Source organism: Lutra lutra, chromosome 3 (genome assembly GCF_902655055.1).
Source record: "Lutra lutra chromosome 3, mLutLut1.2, whole genome shotgun sequence".
In the NCBI taxonomy this organism is placed as follows: domain Eukaryota; kingdom Metazoa; phylum Chordata; class Mammalia; order Carnivora; family Mustelidae; genus Lutra; species Lutra lutra.
This window is the reverse complement of record NC_062280.1, coordinates 62699399-62723302: the sequence shown is the minus strand read 5'-3', so window position 1 is coordinate 62723302 and position 23904 is coordinate 62699399. Positions and strand designations below refer to the sequence as shown.

General features: G+C 33.3%; 1 protein-coding gene across 6 annotated transcripts in view; it reads left to right on the top strand.

Moving 5' to 3' along the window:
* Nucleotides 1-23904, top strand: part of LOC125095498 (sodium channel protein type 3 subunit alpha) — a 1188574-nt gene that overhangs the window by 1155040 nt on the left and 9630 nt on the right. For all 6 annotated transcript variants that reach the window (XM_047721990.1, XM_047721987.1, XM_047721991.1 and 3 more), the window contains 5 exons: nt 1420-1890; nt 12367-12487; nt 13900-14054; nt 14806-14979; nt 21623-21745. In XM_047721990.1, the coding sequence (XP_047577946.1) occupies nt 1420-1890; nt 12367-12487; nt 13900-14054; nt 14806-14979; nt 21623-21745 (1044 nt within the window). The remainder of the gene's footprint in view (nt 1-1419; nt 1891-12366; nt 12488-13899; nt 14055-14805; nt 14980-21622; nt 21746-23904) is intronic.

Genomic DNA, 23904 nt, shown 5'->3' with positions numbered 1-23904 from the left:
CTGATGCATTGGACAGCTCTGGTTTCATCATCAATAAATTAGACTCAAATCCCAGGACTAGCACTCTGAGCTTGGGCAAGTTACTTAACTTCTTTGAGCCTGAAGTTTCCCAACTATGACAGCTAAATAAGAAAGCTGAAATCTTATGGTTGGTTTGAGGATTAACTGAAGTGTATTTGTGAAAGTTTGGGAACAAAAATACTAGTTTTTTTCTTTGTTTTTCAAGAAAATATTTTTATGAAGACTAATTTTATCCCCATATTACCATTATGGCCTGAACTATTTTTTACCCTATTACTACTGTTAAGAAAATGATCTCCAGTAAATCTAAAATTTTAACTGTCTATTCTATATTGAAATTGCTCCTTACACATTCATAGTTCATACTGTTGGCTTATTCAAAAGCATAAGTTGCATTTCACCAAATTTTGAAGATAAACTTCAAGAGAATAGAGTATTACATTGTAGCTATGTATTGTAATTATTCAAATGACTTGGAAGGGGACAAAATGTATCCTTCCCTGAATTTGCTTTATTAAAAGAAAATAAATTATTACAGTTTAAATTATTCACATATATGGACAGTGCCCAGAGTTAAGAAGCTACTTTTAGTTCTGACTTAAAAGCACTAATGTAAAAGCACAATTTGTATTTTTATGTGTTTTAATGCTTACATTTCTCAATTATGTGTGTACATTGTGTTCTTTATGCCATAATACTTGAATCTTTCCTTTGAGGCACACTTCAAATAAGACCACTTGAAAGAATGTGGGATAACTATAGACATGCAATTTTTTTCAGAATAGTAAATTAGGAAGCTCTAGATTCTGAACAAAATCTGATATAGAAATAAGGAAACAAACTAGGGTTCTTGCTTTGATGGGAAATGTGTTAACCTTACACAATTCACATTTAGAAATTTTCATTGTTACAAATTTTTAACCGTTGGACAAGGGAATTTACATTAAAAGTATACTGTTTTAACACATATTGCCAGGCTATCAAATAAATAAATTCATGATTTATACACAGGAAGCTAGACATTCTCCAGGGAAACCGATAATAGTAAGTAAAATGACTAAAATGATCTTTTCTCATTGACCAAACCCATCAAAATGGAATTTTTTTCCCTTCACTGGCAACCCTGAGTAGACAACTTTAAGTCTTAGAAGGTCTGGTTTCCTCTTGTCCTCTTGGTATGAAAGAAAAGGCACTTGTTTTTTCATATAGCCCTTACAGCAGGTAGACGGTATCGGGTCCTTTAAATAGTGTGTGATTAAGACACTTGTCTGAAATACAGTAAACATTCAAGAAACATTTGTTGAATTAATTTTAGCAAAGATCTATGAGTTCCCTGTTTAAGTTCTTATTTTATGCATACTTCATATTAATGTAATAAATTTTCTTTTTTTCATTTAGGTTCTGAACCTCTTTCTGGCCTTACTGTTGAGTTCATTTAGCTCAGACAATCTTGCTGCTACAGATGATGATAATGAAATGAACAATCTCCAGATTGCAGTAGGAAGGATGCAAAAGGGAATTGATTATGTGAAAAATAAGATACGAGAGTGTTTCAGAAAAACCTTTTTCAGAAAGCCAAAAGTTATAGAGATCCATGAAGGCAACAAAATAGACAGCTGCATATCCAATAATACTGGAATAGAAATAAGCAAAGAACTTAATTATCTTAAAGATGGGAATGGAACCACCAGTGGTGTAGGTACCGGAAGCAGTGTTGAAAAATACGTAATCGATGAAAATGATTACATGTCATTCATAAACAACCCCAGCCTCACTGTGACAGTGCCGATTGCTGTCGGAGAGTCTGACTTCGAAAACTTAAATACTGAAGAGTTTAGCAGTGAGTCAGAACTAGAAGAAAGCAAAGAGGTAAGAATGCTTTTAAAGTTTTTGTCACCTTTCGTGTAATAACCATCCATTATGGTTACTTGGGTTTTTTATTGTGTTTATGTGCATTATTACAAAGTATATTGAAAGTCATACATATGACTTTACAAGAGCAGTGCTAGAAAATTATGAGATATTTTTTATTGGGAAATCCATTCATAGAAATTCCAGCTTTCCAAAGGAAATCATCATTCTCAATAATTTGTATATTCGTCTTCTTGATAGTTTGAAAATCTGGCTAAAAATGTGTCCTGCCAAAAAAATAAACCATATTTAATACCTTCTATTCTATACACTGCATTATACTCTTTAGACAAATAAATGAACCATATTTTATTGATCGTTGTGCAAGTATCATCTCCTTACTGTCTATATTAGGTTTTGCTCTGAATTTTTTAATGTGAAACTTTCATGTAGTTTTTGTTCACCTCTGAAAGTTTTACTGACTATGATAGAATGTTATACATTTATGGAAGTGTTATACATATTTGGAAAGTGCAAGTAGCACTGACTGAATTTTGCCCAGTCAAGAGTAAGCAAATCCACCAAGTGTTCCAGATTAACTTGAAAATGCTAAGATCTACTTAGAAAAGCTCCACTTGAGGATTACAGTCAAGAGGTAAAAGTTGAAAAGCTGCTCTTACTTAAATTACAAGTTGTTCAAAACAAAACAAAGGAGAAAGGGAATTGTTCTTACTGTATGATTAGAATTCACAGAATCCCATAATGGCAGCTTAATGGTATTAATTCTGCAATTTTGTGTTATGGAGAACAGGATTAAAATTTTTTACTATTACTTAATTTTGGACTTCTAATACACCAGTGGGAAATAAGTCTAGCACAGAGTTATAAAAGACAGATTTTAGCTTAAGGGTATGATATTAGCACCACAGGAATCAGACCAATGGTGTCTGATTTTGTGAGCATATTTTAAAACTTCTCTTTTTAAGAATGGTATCTGTAGAATTTGTATAAGTAATAAGTAGTTGACAATGACAATATCATAACTCATAGCTCCTGACCCTTTCTTTCTAGCATTTTGGTGCTGCTGAGATGTATTTTGATAGTAAATTTGAAAATATTTTTTAAAGGTAAAAACATATACAAAATGATGTATAATATTCCTGGAATTCCACCCGAAGTCCACTTACTGAGCTTTCAATTTTAATGTATGTATTGCTCATTCTGAGAAAATAAAAATTCAATATAATTTTATTTTTTCATCACTTAAAAGATTTATTTAAGAAAAACAACAATTAGCTAATGAGCAATTATTGAACGGTTTTTTGTGAACTCGGCATTCTGCTGCATACTAAGAGTAAAAAAGAGTTAAAGGAGAGCTCTACAATATATCTCCCTTTGGGAAATCTCAACATCTTTGAGGAAGCCAACACTAATTCTCAAAATCATTAAAGCACTATTAAAAAGTTTTACCCTGCAGGACTGAATATAAAAATTACAGGTACTAAGAACAGCAAGAACATAGCAAGTTGCTAAATGGAAGAGATAAAATTGAAATAGGCTTCCAAGTTTGGGTCAAATGTATGATTAAAAAGTCATAGCAAAACCCTACCGAAGGAAAGCCACAGTTGAGAATGAGCTTGGTATTGAGGTACAGCAGTGGAACAATCAGCATGAATAAAGTATTCATTGAGAAGACAGTGGAAATTTGTTTGGGTGAATCAGGTATTTTCAGATTGCAAAGTCTCTGAAGTAAGTAGAAAAATTTAGAATTGCCTGCATAGTCAATACAGAGCTATTTGTTCTGAAGCAGGGGAAGGGCAAAAATAAAGTGATGTTTTAGCAAAGGTTATTTGATATCAATGAGTAAAATAGAGTGAGGGATGAAAAGGTTTATCTTGAGGAATGTGTTAACAACCATTTGATAGCAAAGAGGTGATGAAATTTTGGGCTAATATAAGGTAATATGTATGGGCACTGAGACACTCTGGCAATCTGACAAACTAGTGAAGACTAGGAAATTAGAAAAAAAAGTAATTTCACTCTCTGAAATGGCCTTTTTAGGAAGGTTACCAGGTGTAAGTGGTAAGAGGGAAGAAGTCAATTGGAATATACTGAATTAGAAGTGAGAATGTTGGGGGGGAAAGGCTGGGTGAGAAATCGGGGTTTAAAAACAGATTTGATAATTTTCTGCCTCCTTAAAAATAGACGAGTTTACCAAAGAAAGAATTATAAAGAGAAAATAAGGGAAGATTAGGGACAAGAGTAGGGGTCAATCTGGAGTCAAGAAGAGGCAGAAAAACCAAAGAAGTAGAGAAATTTTGTTACATTAATATCACAGGTTTTATCACATTGGGTTTATGGAAATTAAATATTTAATTACTTTCTACCAAAAAGTTGGTTTCCAGAATATTTCAAAAACTCTATAATGCTTGCAGATATTTCAAATGACTGCCTAGAAAAGTACCTCCTCATTGCCATGTCTTTTTAATGGCTAGAAAATCATAAATTTGGTATGCAGAGACACACTGTCTAGAAAACAGTTTATCATCTGAACAAAAATTCCTTTTTAGGTGACTCTTTATAATCATTTTATCCTCTTCTAAGCTAAATTTTGGATACATGGAAACCAATTACAGAGTGTAATGAAATTGTTTAAAATGTATAGATAGTGTGAAAATTTATCAAACTAAATATAAAATCAAATACTTTTACAAAGCTAAGATAAAACTTCAAATTATTTCACATGGTAGAAATAAATTCAACAATAAATTTTATATGATTTTTAAAGTTAGCACAAAAAAGTTAACAGGAAATTCTCATATATGCTCACACAAAGATTAAAAATACTATGTTTCTAAAAAATAAAAAGCAAAAAATCAGCATTTTCTAACATTATACAGTAGGCTTAGATAAATTCCAGAAAAGTTCATTTTAACCTGAAACTTCTGAAAACTGCTGGCACTGAACACAGGTCATGTTTCAGATGCATATTTATGTTGGCTGGGTTATTCTTTTTTAATAATTATTGCCCACACATATATACACACAAATGAAAAATAACATATCCATAAAGTAACACTTGGGTTCATGCTTCTGAGTTTTTTGACCATAAATAGAAAAAGAACATTGAGCTATGTTTTGAAGAACACAGAATATCCTTTCTTTTTACTGACAAAGTAAGAAATCATACAAACTAAACAAATGGAGTGATACATTTCTCACTAAAAGATTAATAAGTAATTTAAAAAGCTTGTAATATATCTGCTTTAGGGGACAGTAAGTTAATCATTAACTTAGTATTTGAAAACTCTAGTCACTCTACTCTTTACATTCATTTTCATAATACTACATATCTAGCTATAGTACAATTAAGAAGAAATGATCCCTAAAAGTTGTTAGAGATAAAGATAAGAATTGCTGTTATTATTTTTATAATATATGTGTTTATATATTTATATTCATTACATCCACATATATGGCTCGCTAACATAAACAGGCTGGTATGAAAACAACTACAAAGCTTGGCATGAAAAAATGTAAGAGAATGAAAGGTATGAAATGCAAAATAGTGATCTTTTTATCGTGGGAAAACTTGAATTATACAAATCTTGTGACAAAATAAAAAGTAGAATTTTGTTTGTTTTCGTATTTTTAAAGTTCATGTAATCATGATTTCTTGGAATATTTATAGAACTATGAATTTTTACAGTTTAGTTTTTTAAAAGGTTTCATTGTCTTCCTAGATGAGGATATGGAATAAATGTTCTTAAGAATCATATCTGAAGTTGAATTCCAAAGCACAATCTAGCAATATCATACCGTAACCTTCACTACTTACCGTTCTTACTTCTCACAGGGGTAAAATCAAGCTGGAGCCATCAAGAGTGCAGCTCTGGTGTTTTTTAACCAGCCAGAGGCTCGGGCCACCACTTTTACCCAGGTTACCCAAGCAAGTGGTACATGTACAGTCACTTTCGAAGTGAATTTTGACTGGCCTGCATGCTACTCAGCTGTTCCTTCCCCTGCCATGGCAAGGAAGCGCTAGATGTGCCCAGCTGCTCTCTGCTGAATTGTGTGACACATCATAGCATGGTCAGGAGAGATGAGCAGTCCCATATCATATTTGATTCTGCTAATGAGTCTTCCAGTGTAGTCTTTTAAACTCTGAAAAGCAATAATTGCATGCTCCATAGGATTTATAGCTGTTTTAAAACATGATAGGAATGTTTAAAGTACAATATACTCAAGAATTTAAGAGAGCATGCATTTTTTTTTATTTCTCTGCTTTTATTTCATTAAAATGAGACCACAATTTTTTGTTGTTGTTGATTCAGCCCTTATAAGTAAATTGTATTACCAAAATGAGCCTCATGGGATTTTTTTGATAGTGCCATTTTTAGATCATTATATTCAGATTCATGAATATAATTTTCAACCCTTATAATTCATTTGCTCCAGACGGAAATGTGTGCTTTCATGGTTTTTTTTTTAAAGGCTCTATAAAAAATAAAAGGAGGGTGATCATAAGTTTCTGGATATGAAGGGCCATAGTCTGTATGTATTTGGGCACCACATATCTTGGATTTCATGTAGTTTAGGAAAGTTTTTAAGTCATACTGTAAAATCATAAGTGATCACTGCGAAGTCCTCAGAAGGAAAGCATCATGATATAGGTAGTTCACATCTTGTCATTAATTGGTCCAGTGTACCCATTTTTCAAAAAATTTCCCTAATCTACCTTAATGTTCCCTAAAACTGAGCAGCTAAAAAAGAGACACAGAAAATGTCCTGTTTTTTTTTAGTATTAATTATGGTTTTATGACAAGTAAAGGGCATCTCCCAAGATTACTATACGTTTATGGATTAAGCCTTTAGTTTATTCTTTTCGTGCAACCTTCTCTTATTGATATCAGTGCTTACTGGAATCTCAGCCACAGTGTGGGGTCTGGAAAGAAAATTACAAAACCAAAGTAGAATAAAGTTCTTGAGTATTGGCAACTTCAATACTGTTAGTGAAAAAGAGTATCTAACTAGAGTTTGGGGTTGTCTCTAGGTTTAATTCATACCTTCTCTCTTCTTCCTTAGGGATAACTGAGAATTAGCTGGAGAATGCAATAAATTCAGAAATAAAATTATTAATGAAATGTAGAAAAAGGAATATAGGTCCCTGATTTATGCAATTTTTACTTAGCAATTACTTTTAATTTTGCGGTGTAAACCAACACTGGCCAGTTGAAAAAAATCTAATTCATTCTTTCTTCACAAGCAGAATAGAATTAAATGGTACTGCAAAATTTCTTTTACATCAAGTTTATAGCAATATTCCCTCCTTTACAAAGCCTTCATAGAACTGAAAATAGATACTTGATTAAGATCCCAAGCACATGCCCTTCTGGAAAAGGCACTGTGTTCTGTTTTCAGAATCTGGAGAGCAATGGAAGTACCTCTGGGCTTTCCCTGTCTTGCTCTCAGCATCTTCCAAACATTCTTTGCAAAACTGAATGTGAGGCAACTCTTCCAGAAGCACAGATGAGTATATGAGTACCATTTTAAACCCATATTGACCTTCAGAGAACTGTTTTGGTGCTTTCATGTACTTCTGTTGAAATAAAACCTAATTAACACTAGTTCAGATTTAAATTTTTGTGTATCTTCTCAAGATAAACCAGCTTTTTCTTTTGGCTTCTTGATGCCCTTTTACCTTACTCTTCAACTACCACACAGTTATTTTCACTTTCAAATATCAGGTTGTTATTAAGGCCACTTTAAAATTAAAGAAGCACCAGGGCTATTGCACATTTAAAATATGTTGAGGCAAAAACCACATGTACGTGGTTTATACACTTAACCATTCAATAAATGGTCTAGAAAAGAGAGCTATTGATTTTAGTCTTGTTCTTCCTGCCTTGGACAAGCAGCCCAATGGCCACCTGGTGTGTCTCCTATCCTTTAAGTGAAATATTATAAGTCAAGATATGGATATGCATATCCAAAAGATCAGACTAAGGCCCTAATAGTATATGTGACCAAAAGATTTTCCTCTTCTACTTGTAAGACAAAACTCCGAAGTTGTGAGAGAAATGGCTAGATTTTAAAGGCAATCTGTAATGGCTGAATCTTTTATTTTTGCCTCTTGAATCATACAGCAGTTTGTGAGAGTCAAACATTTGACAGCTGATTGAAAACAAATGAAATGTAAGCGCATTTCAGTGGAAGTAGGCCAGTTGCTAACATTCTCTTCTATCTCTGCAAGTTAAATTTCATTATTTAATTGGATAAAAATCAAGAGCAATATTCATCACAATGGGGAATTTCTAAGTAAGTTCATGTTATTAGAGGGAAAAATTGTCTCGTGGCATTTATGGGTGCTGATTCTGTCATTTGGTAACGAATGGTATTTGCAGTTAATCTTCTCGAAAACTCCATATTCAGGGACCATGTCCTCGAGAACATGGTTCTTGAATCAGCGTGCGGCTTCCACAGTATTGCGCCAGGCTTCTGCTATAGCCAGGCATGTTTTCTGTGGCTGAATTAGGCCTGGAGAATGTTGCATCTTAAAACCTGCTTTCCAGTGTGCATTTGTAGAGCATAAGCCATCATCCCTCTGTAGACTCAGTACTTTCTACAAGGGATGGAAGAATCAAATCTTAAGTGCCATAAAATATTGGAGGGGTAAAGAGAAAATAGTACAAGAACACAAGTTTGAGCTTGTACTATATAGTTTTATATGGAAGCTTTCTATAGTTATGCCTATATAACTAATTATATTTTTCTAACTACTTCTGGATAAGTATTAATTTAATTATTTAGTATAGTATTGAGTTCCTTAATATGGAAAATTTCATTTCAGTTTTCTTTGCTTTTTTTTTTATATCGTTGTAGTATCACAGCTATGGCAATATAAAGAAAGTAAGTTATTCTTTGTGTTTATCATCAGTCACTTGCTTTATATCAGTTACATGCTTTTAATAAATACGGAAGTCATTTTGGTATGGCTATGATAAAATATATCACAGACTACACTCTGCCAAAGTACTGAAATTAATTAGGAACTGCTTAGAATACACAGACAGTATTATATCAACATATAGGATTTTAAATGCTTACGTAGTTTCTAGGGCAGAAATGAATTATTTAAAAAGACAGTTGTAAAATTCTTTATGTATACAATGACTAAAGCATATTAAGCAGTATATCATAATTGTTAAGTTATTGTACATTAATAAGAATACACTCTAAGGTTTACTTTATAAAAATGTAAATAAATTCATGACTTTTGAAATTTTATACAGTTGATACAAGATTTTTGTAACTTCATAGCATAAAAAGTATGCACTCTCCTATGACCCTCCCTCCCCAAAAAGTGGCCTAGGAAGGTTACAACATGAATAAGCCTGATTCTCCAAGTTAAGAATTAACTTTATGTCAAACTTCATAAGGAAAGGAGCCCCCCACAAAACACTTAGTGAAATGAACCCTTGCCTACCAACTACCTTTTAAGCTTTGGTGCATGAGGGTCTAAAAGATTCTGAACATTTCTTAAGAAGCTTCCTTAAGAAGAAGTGTAAGTTTAAAAAGCTTATCCTTATATTCAGAAAAACTCCTGAATAATAGTGAAGAAATTCTCCATGTAAAATGGGTTCTGTTCATTTGAAAGAGCAGAATGTATGTGGAGTTTTGGCAAGGGTTCAGAGATGTCTGTTTTTAAAAAACACAAGTTATGCCTCATAATACCATGCAGATAGGGGCAAATGAATTCACTACTGACCCTCTACTTTACAATCTTTACAATATATAAATGCATAACCTCACATAGCTATTTAGAAAATTGAAAGTATTTCTATCCAAACATGTTAACCACATTCACAGAAATATTTATATCGAAAGACAGTACTAATAACAAAAATACATCCAGAGGTCAGTAGTTGATAAAGAGTAGATTAAGTTGTCATTCAGATTAGTGGCTACTAGTAGTTGTGCCATTTGGGTTTGTTTTATGTAAATATTTGTATTTAAATATAAGACACCTGTAGACTATATGGCAGACTATTATAATGCAAAAAATTGAACATTTCACCTTATATTACAGTGGTAAAATGAGAACAGTATGTTTTCTAGAGGTTTCAAATGGAAAAATATACATGTATTTGTGTATATATACACATATACTGATTACTTTCTTCCCTTGTATTTCTTTATTGACTGTCTGCCAGTATTTTAGAAAAACATTTTGGAAATAGCATGTGTTTTTATTGCTAAAATATTATTAACTAAATAATTCCTATTCATTAAAAATGTATTTTCTAATACAACTAAATAAATTTGTCAAGAACATTATTGAGTTATACAACAAAGTAGAGAGATGAAACTATCTAAACACTATAATTCTCTCTATAAAAGTAATTCAGAAATGCAATCAATCATTCATTTATTGGCTCTCTATAAATTTGATATAACTATTTTGTGTCCATTCTATGCTTGGGTCTTTTGGTATATGTATGTGTGTGTATTTTTGGTATATATGTTTACATTTATGTAATAAATATATAATTTGTACCTATGTATAACTTTATGTACATACATAATTTATAAATATTCATGAGAATATCTGATCAAACAAAAAAGCATAATGGCCTAACATTCTACAAAATTTAGCATGGAGAAATCATGCAAGAAAGGCTTCATGGAGGAGGTGGTCCAGGACTAGGCTCAGAAGAAATTATCCAACTTGGTTTGACCAACAGGAAGAAGAAACATGAAACTTTTTATAACTAACCTCAAAATAATTTGGTTTCTTACTGGATTTATTTACACAGTGGTTATTATTGCTGCCACTCATCAGATGTCATAGTGTTCAACCCATCTACCACCAGTGAAATTGGAAGGGAAGAAGAGTTAGATGCTGAGTTCAAACAGCTATTCTGCTTTTTCTTCGTTATATCAGAAGCTGTAACAGTTCTATACAGTGGTAGCTTCCCTGGGATTTTCTTAAAAGAATAAAGATACTCTGGTTAAGAAGCAGAAATATCCTGGGGGAAGAAAATATGTCGTGGCCTTTCTCACCTCTCCAAAAAAGTAGAGGAATTTAATGGTAAAAACTCTCGCACTATAATGATCCTAAGAACTATCAGCCAAAAATGATGGCCTAGCTTCTCTCATTAGCATACTCCATACTAGGAAATATTTTATTTAATATTTTATCAAATTCAATTTGACTTATTTTTCATAATATATTTAATGTTCATAATATATTTAGTTGGACATGATTAACCTCACCTTCGAAGTAACATCACAGAAAATATTATCTGGATAATACTTTCCAAATAGTTCACATTATAAAATATTAAACTACATTTGTGTTATGATATTAGTAAATCAAGAATCTTGAGCCAAATTTTCTCCAATATGACCAATGTTTAGGGAGTCATTTGGGGATTTTTCAGTAACACGTTAACTCTTTCAGAAGGCTAGGGCAGAGCGACCCCTATCACTTAAAAGTTAATGGGGACTTAGAAACCATTAACATGTCCATGTGCTGTTTTTTCATCCTAAAAGCTTTACATTGGCCAGGCCGTGTTGTATGTCATGTCTTTGCATCCGTTTTCATAAAACACTGCAAATCCATAATGTTTTCACAAGTGATCTCCAAGTACTTATATATTTATTTTTGTATCATTAAAGAGGTTCTTCCTAACCATGTGGCATGCTGCAACGATTTATTTAAAGGAGAAATTCACAGCCTGATAACATGTTGAATTCAGAATGTGCTCCTAACAAAGGTCTATACAGATTCTGCCCAATGCCATTTATGAAGAAATTTCCATTTCATTTAGAATTCTTTGGCAATATTGAATTCATTTAAGCAGTTCAAAGAGAGAGAGAGAGATCCATCATTTTTCTGCTAGTAAAGTTAGAAGATTATGTAAGCCAGAGGAAAAATATAGCTCAAAGTTGAAATATAATGACTGTGACTAATGTTAATATGCTGCTCTTCCTTTCTAAAATTACAGAAACATGGACAGTAGTTAGAGACAACTGGTAATGGTCTTTGCTCTGAAAAATTCCATCGTAAGAAGTGGAAATTACAATTTAATTTAATATATTTTAATTAATATAATCAGTAGTGAATGTCAGCATATCAAACTTTCATCAAACTATTTTTGATTTGGCCTAAGAATTAACTTATTAAACTATTTTATATGACATCCATATACAAATAGATATCATAAAACAAATTAACCAGTAAAGTTCATCCTTTCCAAATCACCCACGTTGAATGCTGTCTAACCTCTTTCTGTCTGAATCAGGTCAGTAGCTACATTGTTTTAAATATTAGGACTTTAATTATGTTAAATTATTAGTACATAATTTATCAGAAATGTTAATAGAGTCAAATGTGATCGCTATCATTTTTTCACACTATGACAAAGAGTTTCCAAATAAGCTGAATAAAAAGGGAGAAAAATCACAATTTGCAATGGGGTTTCTTTCTAGAAATTAAATGCAACCAGCTCATCTGAAGGAAGCACAGTTGATGTTGCTCCACCCCGAGAAGGCGAACAAGCTGAAATTGAACCTGAGGAAGACCTTAAACCGGAAGCTTGCTTTACTGAAGGTAAACAAGCTCTAATAGGATTAAAGTTCAATCTCCCCTCTTTTCTTACAGTGACCAAAAATACCCCACTTGAGGGAACTATTTCAAAGAAATGGTAAGGGCATGTTTATCTTTGCTTTTTCTCTTTTCTTCTGAAAAGTTAACTTATCTATATTTCCAGATTATATTATAGCAGTGACTGTGCCTGGACAATTAAGATGATCTGACCTGTCTTTTTTGTTGTTGTTTTCTTTACCCTTCAGAATGTGGAGAAGCTAATCCTATGAGATAAATGGCATTCTGGAATGTCATCTCATTGATAATGACTGCAATCCCTTCAGACCTCATTGGCAATGTTGTTATTTGATTTATAGATGCTGCAGTAATTACACACCATCCTTCACAGTTTCAAATGTGGTTAATTTGTGCTGTGATCAGAGCTGTTTGGGGATGCAGATATACCGTAGAGCCTTGACAGGCAAAACAGTGCTCTCGTGGTGATCAGTACAAAGTCTTCCACACAAATCAATAAAGATTTGCCGATTCAATGTGATTGGGTTCAATCCAGTGAGTAGTAGCTCAGAGAGTTAGAGCAAGGAATGGATGGAAATGAGAAATAATATGAAATCTAGGAGGGGGAGGACAAAGGAACAGTGATACTGACTAACAAGATGAGTCATAGGTATAACTAAGGAAAGCACTGAGGGTGAAAATAAATTAGCTTGGGAAAACTGACAGTGGATGATACCTAGAAGACAAGGGGCTTTTCTGTGCATGAAAAGAAGGAAGTGAAAAATTCAGGATCACATCAAAAGATTAATAAGCAATTTGAAATTTGCAGCTTTTCCCCAGACCTGAGAGGTATTCTTGGACCCTATTTCCATCAATGGCCTTGAGGCTAAGAGAGATTCTAACTAGTGTTAAAAATGAAACTATTTATATTCATACAACCCTTGATAAAGTAATTCCTTGAATTTTAGGAGTCTAGCTAAATATATAACACTGAGAATGATTCATTGTATAGGAAGGATGTTGAGATGACTAAGGAATGAAGTACCCAGTTACCCTGTAAATGATGATCTGAGATTGGCATGGAAGAAAGCAACCAAGTTTACTTTTTCCTATCTAAGATTTAAGTATATTTTCTAGAAAAGATGAAGGTGGGTGGGAAAGCAAAGAAGGTGGGTAGGGTGATGGGCAAAATAGATAAAGGGGATTAATAGGTACAAACTTCCAGTTACAAGACAAACAAGTCGTGGAGATGAAAGATTTAGCAAAGAGAATACAGTCAGTAATACTGTAATAACTTTGTATGTGACAGATGGTGATTACACTTACTGCGGTGAGCACTTAGTATGTATGCGATTGTTGAATCCATAGGTTGTACAAAACATGTTTTTTTCTAACTTCTTCTATTTAATGCTATATTTTAGGATGTATTAAAAAGTTTCCATTCTGTCAAGTAAGTATAGAAGAAGGCAAAGGAAAGGTCTGGTGGAATCTTCGGAAAACCTGCTACAGCATTGTTGAACACAACTGGTTTGAGACTTTCATTGTCTTCATGATTCTTCTCAGCAGTGGTGCTTTGGTAAATGAAATGCAAAGTGATAAGAGTCAGGTTCTAGTGAAATAACTTATTTTCTGAAAATACCACAAACAGACACTGAGTTTAAGAAGCAAAAGGGAAGGTATATCTATGCCTGGCAAGGCATGGCACCCAGGGTTTAACTATGCAAAATGAAGTACATAATAAATCAAAACTATGAACAGCCAGATGGAATTTCTCATCTGGTATTTATCTAATAGATGTTTTCCTCACTGAGACATCCATTTACAGAGACATTCTGTAACTACGTTAACTTCCATGTTAAATACCATCCAGTTTGCCCTAATAATTATATTAACATTTATGGACTAAAAGTGTATTTTGTTTTCTTTATATATAATTAATTTACTCTTTCAAAATAAGCCAAATCAGTCAGGGAATCATTGAAAGTAATGTTGGAATAGGCCAAGTCTATCCCTCATTACCAGAACTTCTAGTTATTTCTTGAGTTCACATTACTTCTCTAAAAACATGTCTTTATAGCAGTAATTGAGATAGAGATTTGGGGGTGAGAGGCAGAAAAAAAAAACATACTATATCAGTAAAGATATTGACATTTCCTTGCCAACATTTTCTGTTAGTTTTAGTCTCTAGCTTTTGTCTGATGTTTGTCAGATATTAGCCAATATTTATCAAATTACTGCTTTGTATCCGATATTATACTAAGCAATTTCATCAAGTACTTGGGGGATGCCAGCCTTTCAAGTAAAATAAAAACATTCTTGATTCACAGGCTTTTGAAGATATATACATTGAACAGCGAAAGACCATCAAAACCATGCTAGAATATGCTGACAAGGTCTTCACTTACATATTCATTCTGGAAATGCTCCTCAAATGGGTAGCTTATGGATTTCAAACATATTTCACCAATGCCTGGTGCTGGCTAGATTTCTTAATTGTCGATGTAAGTATCCTCAGTTTTTATGAAATTACTTTTTAAAGAGGCAAGTTTGATACTTCATATATTCCTATGATTAAAACCTTGATTTTGAGAACCTAGTTTTACTAATGCTGACACAACTCTGCACTTAAACACACACACACACACACACAAAACCACACACACACACATTTATTACACAATAAATATAAAAATTAGGAAAGTTTCATGGGAAAGGGTAGAAGAGGTCCAAAAAATGTGGACAGTGGTAAGGAAAACACAGAGTGTTCTATGCCATAAGCAGACAGTTCTTTTTTCCAAAAATTAAGGACCTCAAGGTAGGAAATAGCTAAAAATCTGTTGACAGATCTAAGCACTTAGCTTATTAACAGTTACATTAAAAAAAAAAAACCCACAAAACTCCAGGAGGTAAAATTAAGAAAGATTTGGGACTCCTGGGTGGCTCAGTCGGTTAAACATCTGCCTTCAGCTCAGGTCGTGATCCCAGGGTCCTGGAATCAAGTCCCGAGTCAGACGTGCTTAGCAGGAAGCCTGCTTCTCCTTCTCCCCACTTGTGTTCTTGCTATCTCTGTCGCTCTCTCTCAAATAAATAAATATATATATATATATATATATATATATATATATATTTTTTTTTTTTTAAAGATTTAGGGCCACGAATTGTGAGATTGCATTTTAATCCCTTACAAGAGTACTGTTACTAAATAATGTTAAAACAACCGATTTACTGTATTTATTCAGCCACATACCCACAGAGACAATAAAATACATTTCCATTCTTAAATCAGTAGTTAGATACCCCAGTAGCTATTCAGAAATTTACCATGCAAATAGTTAGGTGTAAGAGCCCTGCTTTGAATCTGATTACCCTGGGGTGAGTAGTCATAAAAACATTACCAGTTACAGGATCTGTCTGACTTGCAGCCTATTTTCTTATTCCAAGCAATGAAGAAGCACTGGGACAAAATGACAGTCATCTGGTTCTTTGTAGTATGGGATATTCCATTGCACAAGGCTTTACAGCCTCCCAACAAAACTAGGTACTTTAAGCACTATCTCTAGCTGTTCCCTAGCAATCATAAAGCACTTTATTTTTAGCTCTAACACTTGCCAATAAGAATCAATAATTGCTGTATGTGTACATTCATTCTTTTTATCATTTTGACCAGTACGGGCCTATCTAAATTCTACTCCCCTTTCTGACACACATACATACTTAGAGTGCTATAACCAAAATGTGTTTAACCCTTTGAGTTGATAAGAAATCTGCTCCCAAGTCACTTTAATAGACCAGAAATGATTTCCAATTTCCATGGCCGGCTTTAAATGGATAATAGAGATGAATTTTAATGTTATCCTGAAAAGCTATCCAGAAAGGGAAGTTTAATGTTCTTATAGTCTGCAGCTGGAATGAGCTTCAAAGAATATCTAGGCTTTATTCTAGACATTAGGAAACTGAAGCCTGAGTTTAAATAATTTTCCTAAGATCAAACAACTACTTAGTAACAAAGCTGAGATCAGTGTCCAAATTTCCTAATTCCCAATTCATTTCTTCTTTACTCCAGGGGTTTCTTATCTGTTATAAATGTAATACTGTATTTTCGGACTGGCTTTGGGATTTAGCATTTGTAATCTCCAGCTTTTTCCTGAAATGATGGAACACTGAATACATTTAAGAATCCTCTCTGGTTCAGAAAGATTTTGTCATGCATTGAAGATCATTTACAAATGTAATAGAACTTCTCCAGAGAATTCTGAAATTTACTGAAATATTATTTACTAAAAATTTTACATTTACTGAAATACTACATTGTACTTCAAGTACTTCCATATAGTTGGCCCATACAGAAAATATGAGTAAGATGTAAAACTCTCTCAAGAGCAGGGGTTTTGTATCCTGTTTGTATCCTTAGAGACACCTAATATAGATACTTAAGTATCTACTGAAAAATGTCTAAATGAATAAATTTAATTTCAAAGAATATGCCCCAAAAAATTACTTCCCTTTTAGTGAGTCTCAATTAGTAGACTGAAAGTGGGTAATTAAAGCCTTCTACTTTGGGGCAAGTCATGTTATCTTAAATGGGTCTATTCTTCTTTACAAAGCCAGGGCAGAAATATGTGGATTAATATAACCTCAGTAAATGGAGTGCTAAAACTGTTTTTGAAAGTACAAGTAAAAACATACTTAAAAGAGTTTCAACAGTCTATCAAGTACATTGATGTAAAAAAACTAAAAAACTACAGAAAGCGTATCCAAAAAAAAAAAAAAAAAAAAAAAAAAAAAAAAAAAACAGGTGTAAGTGAAGTACTGCAAACCAGAAGGAATATGCTTTCAAACCTTGAAAAATTTATTTGTATAAAAAAATATAATCTGGGGGCGCCTGAGTGGGTCATGGGATCGAGCCCTAAATCAGGCTTTCTGCTCCGCAGGGAGCCTGCTTCCTCCCCTCTCTCTCTCTGCCTGCCTCTCCGCCTACTTGTGATCTCTGTCTGTCAAATAAATGAATAAAATCTTTAAATATATATATGTATGTATGCATACATACATATATATATATATATATAATCTGTTCAATTCCTCACCTAAAAGTAGACTGCGGTGGACTATCTATCCAATCTCTTAACATTGATTCATTTATTCAATAAATGTGTTGAGCACCTAAAAAGGACCATATGCTATTTTAAACAAAGGATATGAACATGAGCAGACCAAGCCCTGTTAGAGCTTACACCCTGTGGAAGGAAGGAACAAACAGTAAAGAGGCAAACAAGTAAAATTTTAAAATAAGCTATTTTGTCACATGTGATGTGATTGTTTTTCCTATTTGGGTTTTTGTTTCTTGGCTTTGGTTTTTTGTTTTGTTTTGTTTTTTTTGTCATGAAGAAATATTTCATACTGATTTGGTCAAATCTATCAGTCTTATTTTTTCCCCTTCTTGGTTGGGTCATGCTTCTTAAGACCCTTTCATATCAAAATTATTAAAACATTTTTCCATGTTTTTCCCCAATTTTATAATTTGAGTTTTGTGTTTCTTCATCCATTTTTATTATGTTATTTTCATTTTTAATCAGTCTGAAATTTGTTTTGGTGTAAGGTGTGAGGTTAGGATCCAATATTATTTTCTTCAAAATGGTTTCTCATTTATTTTTTTCACCTCTCATTTGAAATGCTACTCTTATGTACATGCTAAATCTTGGCAAGTCTTGGGTATAATATGGACTTTATTTTGTTTCATTCATTTCTTTGTCTACTAATATGACAGCTTTAATTATTGCATATTTATAATTGCTTTTAATATCTGGTGGAGTCAGTCCTCTTTGTTCTTCTTCTTAAAATAATACTTAAGTTTTGGTATGCCTGGGTGGCACAGTCAGTTAAGCGGCTGCCTTTGGCTCAGGTCATGATCCCAGCATCCTGGGATGGAGTCCCACATCAGGCTCCTTGCTCAGCAGGAAGCCTGCTTCTCCCTCTGCCTCTGCCTGCCACTCTGCCTGCCTGTGCTCTCTCTCTCTCCGACAAATAAATAAATAAAATCTTTAAATAATAATAATATTTAAGTTTTACTTTTTCATGTTAATATTTTAAAGTTTATCCAGTTACAAAAGACTCCTACACAACTTTTTAAAAAATATATGAAAAAATATATTGGTTAGCACCTAAAATAATTATAGCATTGCTTATAATAGTTTTTCACTTTTTCCCATTGGTTTTTTGAGGTCAACAACAATATATCTGCAAATAATGAATTATTCTGCTTTTCAAATTCATACAGCCTCATTTCTTTTTCCAAAAAATGTTTAAAAAAAAAAAAGAATGTTGGTAGTGGGCATTTCTTTTAGCCCACTTTAAAGAGAATGCTTCTAGATTTTGCTATCAAAAATTATACAAGTGTTTGGATTGAAATGTCTCACTGGAATGCATGGAAGTAATTGTATGATTTTTATTTCAACTTGCTCATACTGAACTTAAAAAAATTATATTTAGCCATTTTAAAGAGAAATACATTCATATTATGTGGTTCAATAAACAATCACAGAACTTCTAAGGTCTTCTTCAGAACCATCAAATCCCTCCTGCATTATTTCTCTTTCTCAATCTCACTGCCATAGGAATGCAGAAAGGTGTGGATGACAGCCATCCCCCTGAAACTTCTAACATAGACAATTATATATTCGCTGTATTGTGAGGCACCTAGATTCATATAAATTTATACTAAAATTTCAGTTTTTGTCAAAGGGCTTCTGTTAAACTTCGCACACATTAGCAAGTGCCTTTTATGTTTAGCACATAAGAGATGAGGATAAAAATACTATATATTGAAAGGTTGGGGACGTGTTTGTTGAGGTGGAAGACACACTGGGCTACAACTCAGAAGACATAAATTCTAGTTACAGCCTTGCCCCTTGTTACCTTTTCTTAGACTAGTCATTTGGCTACTCTCAGACAGAGATAATAAGTAAAACAGCACACTACCAATATGTGTTGGTATCTTCAAATTTTAAGTACATTGCAAATCTTTAAAAATATTTATTTCAAAATTGCCTTTAAGGTATATTAAGTTTTTTGCATTAGTTAACTCAATAAATGAATTTTGTCCTACACAAAATAGGATAAGGTCTATTAAAAGAAATTCACTAATGCCCCAATTCTCTAGAAACTCACAGAGTCACTCCACTGTGGGGTGGTTATATGGAAGTGGTGTCTCCCAGCCTTTGAATCTCTAATTTCCTATCCATCCAGTACTCTCTGATTTTGGCCATTGCCTTTCTTTTCTTTTCAAACCATAAGCTTTCTTACTTCAGGTTGTGAGGAATTTGCAGCCACTTCCCTTTAAATGCCCAGTTATCCAATAAAGGACTTGAAGAGCATGAGGGTAGTATTCTGAAAGAAGCTCGAAAAGCCTAGAGCTGCTGCTAATACTTCCGAGGCAAAGGAGCCCAGAAAATATAAGCCCACACATTCTCTAATAACCTTTCCCCTCTTTCCAGTCTTCTGTGGCAGCGAACAGTAGACAGAAATGAATAGCTCAATAAATTATCCTGCCACTAGTCATTTATTTTTCTGTTAAATTCTCTGAGATGTATGCTAAATTAAACAATGAGGGAAGAGTGGCTCCATTTGCCTCTAAAGCTTCAGTTCTAGTTTTTACGTCACCCTTTAAACCATGTGTTCTTGGGCAGATTAGTTTCCATCCTATCTCACAAGACTCTTGGAAGGAAAAAAAAAAAGACTCTTGGAAGGATTCATTTAGATAGATTCATTTTCAATGACCCTTCCTGCAAGAAATTAAGCTCCAATGCCTTTAAACCTTCCCATGGATATAATGAATTAACTCCTCCCTATACCTCTTGCCCTTGTAAGAACTGAAAAGATAGTCACTCAAACCATTTTCCATGTTCTGTGGTTCAGATAAGGAACAAATTTTTGATCATGTATGCAAAAGGTTAAGATATGGTTTTGAAGTCAGATCACCTGGGTTCAAGACCCACCCAACTCCACCTCTTATTACCATACATCCCTTTTCTCGGGGTGGTGTAAGGAGGGTGCAGGGGTGCTCAACGCCCTCACCAGTGAGAAGGCAATAGTAATAGTACCTACTTCTTAAGATTTACATGCATAAGGCACTTAGAACAGAACCTTGCATACAGTAAATGTTCAATAAATGTTATTATATTGAAAGAAAAAATAAGCAAATAAAGTCTCTTCCTCTCAAAAAGGTATGTCTTCTTTAACCTTTCATATATCTAAGTAAAATTTAGTATATGTGTAAATATCAGAAGATATATTATCACTATGAATTATAGGTCCAGAAGTTCAGATAAACATTTCTTCATTATCATGAAACTACAACATAGTCTGATAAAATTTTTTTCAGGTAAAATTATTTTATTTTTATTTATCCAACACACATTGACTAAAGCTTATTTAACCAGACAGTATTAGGCACCATAAGAGAAGAATGTTTCATCCCAGCCCATAAAAAGTTTATGTGACCTGACAGGGGGAAAGAAGATACATAATCAATTGATTCTATTAAATGGGAAATGCTTCCAGTACACATAACCAAGATACTACATAAGTTCAGAAGAGGAAACATGATTTCCAACTAATGATATTAAGCACAGATCCATGGAGGATCTGGCTTTTGAACCAAATCCTGAATCACCAGTGATATATCCACAGGTTGAAAGGGATTCCGTGGGGTGAAATATCTAACTGGAAGGTCTCACATGTTTATAAAAATGGGCAGAGGGGCTCCTGAGTGGCTCAGTCATTAAGCGGCTGCCTTTGGCTCAGGTCATGATCCCAGGGTCCTGGGATAGAGCCCTGCATTGAGCTCCCTGCACAGTGGGAAGCCTGCTTCTCCCTCTCCCACTCCCCCTGCTTGTGTTCCCCTCTCACTGTGTCTCTCTCTGTTAAATAAATGAATAAAATCTTTGGGGAAAAATGGGCAGAGATTATTTTCATTGGTAAGAAAAGCAATAACATGAATATAAAATGAACCCACTATGTGGAAGATAAAGGCTGCCAAGATATGTCTGAATTTTATTTAGTTGGTATTAAAGAATAAACACCATATCTTATGCCTTCAGTCAACAGTTTATTTCCAGGTGAACTATTAATATCTTTTCTTTTTTGTAGGTTTCTTTGGTTAGCTTGGTAGCCAATGCTCTCGGCTACTCGGAACTTGGTGCCATTAAATCCCTACGGACATTAAGGGCTTTAAGACCTCTAAGAGCTCTATCCCGGTTTGAAGGCATGAGGGTAAGAAGAATAAAATCTCTCTGATAATTCATATCAGAATTAAATGTAGGTAAAGATTTAGATACAGATGGGTACCATAGTCTTCTGATATTTACTTCATGGAATTATAGAATTTCAGAGCAGGAATCTTAGATATCACTAAGGCCAGCCACCTTAAACCGAAGTTTATTTCAACAAGTCCTCAGAAATTGTTTGTGGCAGAACTAAGACTGGAATCCAAGTCTTCTGACGATAGTTCAAGGATGTTTCCACTACATCCAAAAAAACATATGCTGCCATTTATTTCTTTTCATTGCTTATTATACATATTTAAATGATTTTTTACTACAGACATTCATCCTACTAGGGGTTTTTCTTTCTCCCAATAGGCAGTTTGATTCTTCAAAAATCACTGGTAATGAATGAAAGGTAAATGTTTTTTGTCTGCTTTACTTCTTCAATTAGTATCAGTAACAAAAATACTTGTTGTACAAGAAAACAACTCTAAATTGTAGTCTCTGATAAAATCTGTCCATTCTAATAAGCAACCAAAATAAAGGGTTAGAATAATTAACCAGGCATTTCAGGCAACCCCTGGAGTTTGTTTTAAAGATTGCTCTTTTAAGTAAGCATTCTGAATGAGGTTCACTTTTTCCACAACATGTATTTTCCTCTTCACCTTAGTGTATATTTTTTGCATTTACACATAAAGTACACACTTATTTAGATACACAACCACTTGTAACACCCCTCGAAATACTATTTCAAAGGACAGGTTTGTTTAATCCAGCATGCAAATGCACAGAGATATTGAATTTCTCCCTGGCCATAGGCTTTTATGTTAGAAGGTTTGTTTAGAGCAATAAAAACACTTCAGCCTTGACTTTGAGATTCACCCATCACGGAAAATGAAACCACTCTCTAGACTTTCCAGAAGCTCTGTAAGCAAAGAAATATTTGGTTTTACATTCTAATTTCATTTCAGTGCTACTTGATAAAAAAAAAGTCACAAAATTCATAAAAAATTGTTACAAAATTTCAAGTTCTATTCAAACCTATCTTTGCCATTACTAACACTACTTAAGCCCTCATTTGCTTGCACGGTTTCACTTTAGCAATTCCTTTTTGAGGGAAGATAGCAATGAACAAAATAAGAAACTTATAAATTTGCTCTAATCTGAAAAAATATTGTTTGGCATTTTTAATTCAATCATATGACGGAATTAATGTTCCAGCTATGAAACATGGTAAAATGTACCACACAGTTATTTGATAAGAAAATTTGTGGAGGTCATTTTACACAAATTATAGTAGCAAAGAAACATGGCAAGTATTATATAACTTAATTTCTAAAAGAAATCAAATTCAAGTAGTATATGAAATTTTTACAATTTTGGATTTCAGATTTTGATGTCAATTTAAAAATTTTTGGTATTGATTTCTAACATAATAGTTACATTATTTTAAAACAATAGTTTCATTTAACATAAATGCTTAACTAAAGAGTCCACTATTAATCAGATTAAATTAGATAAGTAAAGATGCTATCAGCCTCCCTAGGGATTTCAAAATACATCTTAAGCTTTTGAATTTAATGAGAGAATAGGTAACCTGATTTCTTCTTCATGAAACAGGTCAGCTTACGTTGATGAAGTAACATGTACACTAAAGTGAACATTTGAGAGATTTAGATTTAGAACATTTGAGAGATAATAATGAGGACATATTTGTTATTTTTATGTCTAGAGATAAAGTCCATCTCATTTAATATAGTTTTTTAAATTGGGATTTACCAATAGAGAAAAAAAGAATTTACCTTGCAAATTCTTAACCCTATCTTCGTAGTCATAAAAAGTTGACTTGATCTGAGGAGGCAGATTTAAGGCATTACTAATACTTTATTTGCAAAGGGTTTGTTTAACTATGTTTTCAGATCATCATTCATTAACACTCCTAAAAATTAAAATGTATTGCTGAATGACGATTATTTCTTCTGTTGGTATTTAATGCGTTTTTTTTTTCTTTTTTCCCCAGCATACAAACATTTTCTGACTCCATCTTACTATATATCAGGTTTTTATTTCTTTTCACACTTTGGTATATTTTGCTTTCCTTAAATCCTTTAGCTATTTAGTTGTGTTACTGTTTATTTTCCCTTTTACATATGTCCTAGAAAACAT